This window comes from Mus caroli, chromosome 5 (assembly GCF_900094665.2).
Source record: "Mus caroli chromosome 5, CAROLI_EIJ_v1.1, whole genome shotgun sequence".
NCBI lineage: Eukaryota > Metazoa > Chordata > Mammalia > Rodentia > Muridae > Mus > Mus caroli.
The window spans coordinates 94692429-94698654 of record NC_034574.1 but is presented as its reverse complement, the minus strand read 5'-3'; the positions used below and the strand labels follow the sequence as shown (position 1 = coordinate 94698654).

The following is a 6226-nucleotide window of genomic DNA, read 5'->3' as shown; positions in this document are numbered from 1 at the left end:
TCGAACTCAGAAATCCGCCTGCCTCCGCCTCCCGAGTGCTGGGATTAAAGGCGTGCGCCACCACGCCCGGCTTTATAATTTTTAATATTTAAAAACATTTTTGATATTCTGACTATAACACATCACGGAGAGGTCCTTCTCTGGGATGTCCATTCCCCTAGATTTGAGGGTTTTTTTTTTTTCCCAAAATCTTATTATTTTTTCTCTTCTGTGGTACTGATCTCAGTTCCCTCTCCTGTCCCATGCAGAGGCCCTGGACATTGTGCCTGTGGTATTTATTTATTTCCTTGTCTTTACTGCTGCTTGCATGTGAGCTCCCCCCGACCCTCCCTCCACCCCTGACATGCTCTCTTCTGTCTTGGTTGAGTCTATTGACAACACTTTCCACTGTGCTTATTTGCTCCATTACATTTTTCATTTCTAAAATTTTTTCCCACCCAAAAAGACTTCAATTTTCCGGCTGACTCTTCCCTCTGTAGCTTTTTTTCGTGCCCTACACCAACTTGTCTGTCTTGCAAGGTCACTGATCATTTTTACAAGTCATGGAGAGCTTCGTGCAGCCCTTTAACTTCTTCGGAACCTTCTGATCCAGTAGCTGAGGGAGTTACAATCCTTTGGAGAAGCCAAGCTGCCTTGTATCTTATTATTTATTTTATTTCCATGACACAACACACACATCTGTTGGTCTGGACACTCTTACTGCACGGCCTATTGTTGGATCTCAACCCCAGCATCATGCAGTAAGGACAAGACCCATGTGAGCAGTGAGTGTCCTGCTCCCTCCCAGTGGCGTCCACCATCCGCTGTCCACTGTCTGTCATCCATCCGCCATCCGCTATCGGCCATCTGCCATCCGCCTGCCTTTCCTCTTCCTTTGCCTCCTTCCATCTGCTTCTTTATACTCTCAGGCATCCTACCACTGTCTCTGTGAACTGCCAAAGCTCCTCATCTGTAAAAGAAAATGCGCTTTTCTCCTCCTTCCCCTAGAAACAGTGGGAACGCCCAGTCTCACCCAGAAGCCTCTATTCAGCCATGTGTCATTGCATAGCTAATTCTTCTCCCAGTAAGATAAAAAAATTAATTTCTAGACTTTCCAAAACTACAAAGTCAGAAGATAAGGTCATATTTATCTGTGCTGTATATGTAAGTGGCACTGAGTCTTCAGTCCACTTTCTGCTGCTGTAACAGAACACCTGAAACTGGGTAATTTATGAAAAACAGATTTATCTCTTACCAGCCTGGAGGCTAGGAAATCAAGGATAAAGGTGTGGTATCTAAAGAGATTGCTGCTTTATCCTAAGATGGGGGACAAAGGGCAACCTTGCACAGAAAGTCACCTTTATAACAAGAGTGTGTGTGTGGTACTATGTCACACCCACTGGCCTACTCATCTGAGCCACACCTCTCACCCCTGGTCACTAGGGACAGAGTTTGCACATGACAACTTCAGGAAACTCCTGAAACCATGTCTTCTATAAACAAAAACTGAAAACTGCCTCGCAGAGCTGAAGTACTCAGCTAAACCCAGCACAGTATGGAGGCCAAGCAGACAGTGCAGCTAACCTGGGGATGTGAGGTGAGGGTGGGGTGGGGTGGGGTGGATACTGAATCTCCTAGGACTTGGCTCCTTCAGAAGAGAAGGCTGCATTTGGCACACCTGAGGCCCCACTTCAATCCCTAATATGGCCAGGAAGAAAACCCACCACCACCTCAACAAAGGCAACCATCTTAAGTGGTTACACACTGATCAAATCACAGCCATGCTGCTAACAGCCAGTGAGTCAGTTTTGTTTCAAAAGTTAATGACATGGTTTTTTCCTGGAGGTACAAACATTGTGAGTCACCAAGTACTTGCATGGTCATGCAGTTTACTTAAGCTAAGGATGAGGCCCAGAGGCGGCTGTAGAGCAGGATCTGCCATATGACAGCGAGCAGGGATTTAGAGAAAGTCCAGCTACCAGCTTGGAGCAGAGGAGGAGAGGAAGTGTGTGGGTTCTCAGAGAGAGGAAATGGCAGTCCAGAGTTCAAGGGCACCAGCAGGCTTCGCCTGGGTCTTTCCAGGGCTTCTGTTGATCGGCAACACTTGGACCAGACCACTCTGCTGTGAGACCCTCCCTATGGTACTCAGCTGTCCAGGTCTCATCTACCCACCTCCAGCTACCAGCAGCACCAACCCTGCTGACACCGTACACTGCCATGCATTGCTAGAAGAGACTCACCTAGCTGATGGTCACACCACCCCTCGGAGCACACTTGGGTGAGGAGCTGGCTGAGGCAACTTCAGTGGATGAAAACCTTTCAGGCCCCTCCCAGTTGCCACAGACTGCACATTTCTTTTGTGGGATCACGGAGTAAGGGCTTAGAAATGAGCAGAAGCCTCGACTAAGCAGCTCCACTCTTTAAGAAAACTATGGATTCCCTTTAACAAAGTCACAGGTTTCTAGGAAAAACCTAACTAGCTACAAAGAAAAAGTTTAATATAGATATTTTCATTGTGAAAAGTCAGATATTAAATGTAGTACTATATCCATATAATGGGGTACCTCATTTAAAATGTGCCTAAGGATAAAAAGGATAGGAGATATTGCAAAGCAATACTCTACTCCACCTTGGCTGGAAGGGGACCAGAAGGCCCCGTTTGAGCAAAGTCCTATGCTATCCTGGGAGGAAAGAACACTGTCCATAGGACAAGAAGATTCTGAACAGACAGACTGTGCTGGGTCTCCTGGTTCTGCAGTCCACCCTTAGCTCAGACCTTGTTTATGCACTCACAGTTCTGTCAGGCAGTCTCCTGAACCCCAAAGAAAGAGGCGCAAGGAATTCCGGCAGCTGAAGACAGCAGGCCAGAAAGGTGAACAGGAATCCGTCTACATCCCAGGAGGAATCCAGCGAGGAACATGCAGTTCTATCCCTGCATCTCTTTGACTGCTTTGTCAACAGTCCACTAAGATTTTATTTATAATCGACCAGCAATGTGAACACTGCAGGCCTGTGAGCTGCTCTTAAGTGAGTCTAATGGGAGGGTCAACCGGCACCATACCCGTGTCTGGTCAGTCTAGAATTCTAAAGGCCTGGACCTGTGACTCGTGCCTGGAGTGGGAACAGCCCTGTGCCTCAGCCCATTGCCATCTGCTGTCTCCAGGCACACAGTGTCAATGCAGACACCAGTGGGTGCTCTCTATAGAGCTGCCTACTTGCTGGTGAGGAGAAGCTCCCCGCCAGCATCCCCCCACTACACACACACACACACACACACACACACACACACACTGAGGGATCACAGGTAGGACAGTCTGAGCTGAGTCTGAGTCTTCCTTTATATCTTCAGAATGGCTGTCCACCAGCGCAAGCAGGGAACACTAGGGTTACTTTACTATCTGACTACACTGGAGGCGTTCAAACCCTGCAAGTAAGAGCCACCATTTCTTGTTCAGTCCTGAAGAACTGCATCAAGCTGAAAGCAGTTGGAGGAGAGCGTGTGCATTTACAGCACAGAATCCCCCAGAGCACTTTTGTATCTGTGCCTCTCAGGAGGTGACATAAAACACCCCATTCTGTGTGGTGACGCACTGTCAATATGTAACGTTTCAGATAGCAATCTGGATGAAACTTAACAGCACTATCGCTTCTGTAAGTTTTGTGGTTCAAGTTACCCAAGCATACAGTGCAGGGTAAGATAGAATTAGCTGAAATCCCATGCTCATAAACACTTTAAAATAGCACAAATACAAAATGGTGAAATGCTGTGATTTAGACAGTAATTTTAGACTCAGTTAAAGAAAGATATTCTGGGGGCTGAGAGATGGCTCCGGCAACAAAATCCCTCCCTGCTGAGTAAGCGGGAGCTTGCATCCCCAGCAACCACGGTAAAGCTTAGCCCAGGGGCAGACTGCAGAGCAGAGCAGGGGGCGCCCGTGGGGTGGGGCGGGAGCATCCCAGTCAAATCAGGGAGCTACAGGTTCTCTGAGAGATCCTGCCTCAGATAGATAGATATAGATATAGATATGACAGACAGACAGATAGGTAGACAGACAGACAGACAGACAGACAGACAGATAGCTGGCTGGAGAGCAGATCAAGGCAAACACCTGATGTCAACCTCTGTCCTGGGCACACACATGAACACTCCCACAAGAGAATGTACATGCACCATATGCACAGGAGCATATATATCCCACCTGTCCTCGACACACACACACACGTAAACCATGTTTGGGGAATACACAATGATTTTTACTGGGAGGCGTTTGACATAAGCACATCTCAGAGCCTGGGCTGTTTCTGTGACCTTCACCTGCTGACCTACCAGGCACAAATGATGCACTTCAGATTATCCCTCATTACAGCCTTCTTCTCCCATGAGTCCCAAATGCACAAAAATCCAAACGTAATGGACAGACAAACTAGGACGACCTCAAAGCTTGTTCTTGCACTGGGTAGCAAGATGGCCTGGGCTTCACCAATCCTACCTTGAAGATAGTCCGGACAGGGCTTTCTTGAGAATCTCGGGGGTCCTGTCTGAGGACGGTGGGACCTCAGGCACGTCGGAATCACCTCTGGCATCGAGATCTCCATACCTGTCATCAATATCTGTTTCCTAAAATTAAAAAGGAGAACTATTTGCAAAGTATTAATATATACATTTATTTTGAAACAGAACCTCAGAGCAGCCCCTGAGATGGCCTGGAGCTCACTGGGTAACCCCTGTGATCCTCAAACTCTGACCCTCCTGACTTGGCTTGTCAAGTGCTGGGTTTTAGGTACACTACCACTCCTGAGGCAAAGTATTCTTTCAAACAGCACATGCTTGCCAGTGTCTCTCTCATTGCTCAGTGTGCCAAAATGTAGTTGCATAATCTAAGACAAAGACAACACTATCAGCTAGATCGAATGCCTGGGCGCTGCCATAGCTTCTTGCTAAGCAAGCTTTATTATCTTTGGTAAAATTCCAAAATAAAGGCTTACCTTGAACAAAAGACATAAGAACGGCTCAGATAGCTTCTTAAGTCAGATGTTTACTGACAGAACTAAATATTTATTGTTTGCTTCTCAACTAGGAGAACAGGGTAATTTCTATAGATTCTAATCAACCATTCAGTCTGTTGTCATTTGCCTAACATCCCAGCATCAGGAGTCTGAGGCCTCTGTGCTGGGCGTAGCCAGATGGACCATACCATCCATCGCTTCTATTAGAGCCCAGCAAAGCAGGTCAAATGGATGCTATATTCTTTCTACAGATGGATGTAGGCTATAGCCCAATGCCCCACAGATGGACAGCGATCAGAGGTGTGTTTTTAGCTGTCAGATGTAAGGTATTTAATATCTAAGCTAACTTTTAAGAGCCTACACATGCAAGTGCCATGTTTATGCTGTAGGCCATGGGAGCTCAGGGTCTCTGGGACAAAGGCCATCTAAGAACTTTCTGGATAGGGTGGCCACAGCATCTGTAAGCACAGACATGGAAGTCACTGTTCGATTTTGACATTGGTCTTGACTTCCACAGAATTCCCTCATTTCCACCCTTTCCTCTTAGCCACCCAGGCTCTTGCAACCAACAACCTTCAGTAAGGACGGGTGGGAGCTAGGGGAACCAGGGACAGGAGAAGGCAGATTCCCAATAGATAAGGACAGAGGTCCTGAGCAGAGGTCAGCCTAGGACTCTCAACCCAAACTCAAACATCATCAGCTACAAAGCTTAGGCAAATCTTATCGCCGTTTTAACTGCACCTACATCCCAAGAGGAAGCATTCAATATGAGGCTGAGGCCATGGCAAATTCAAGCAAGTGGTAAGCTACTAGGGTTAGATCAAGTCTGCCCACCCTGCAGGTGGCCTCCCAAAGGAAACGTTAGCATTTACGCAGTGTTTTCAGACTTCATAAAACAAGTCAAACGTTAGTATACAAATGCAACTCTTATAAACAACTATAAAACTAAACGTGTCACTATGCCAAAAAAACGACAAATGGGACAGACAAGATCCCAAAACAGCTTCAACAGAGAAATGCTAGTTGGTAACAAGCACACCAACATCAACCCTGAGAGGAAAGCATCTCTGCACCAGTGGCCAGCGCGCGGGGTCACGTGACTCCTCGGCCAACCCCAGAGGAGAGTATCTCTGCACCAGTGGACAGCGCGGGGTCACGTGACTCCTCGGCCAACCCTGAGAGTATCTCTGCACCAGTGGCCAGCGCGCGGGGTCACGTGACTCCTCGGCCAACCCTGAGA

At 47.4% G+C, this 6226-nt stretch overlaps 1 protein-coding gene across 1 annotated transcript in view; it reads right to left on the bottom strand.

The window, feature by feature from the left end:
• Positions 1-6226, bottom strand: part of Cds1 (CDP-diacylglycerol synthase 1) — a 61084-nt gene that overhangs the window by 42577 nt on the left and 12281 nt on the right. Inside the window, exon 2 of the mRNA XM_021163852.2 lies at positions 4470-4597. Within this exon, the coding sequence (XP_021019511.1) occupies positions 4470-4597 (128 nt within the window). The remainder of the gene's footprint in view (positions 1-4469; positions 4598-6226) is intronic.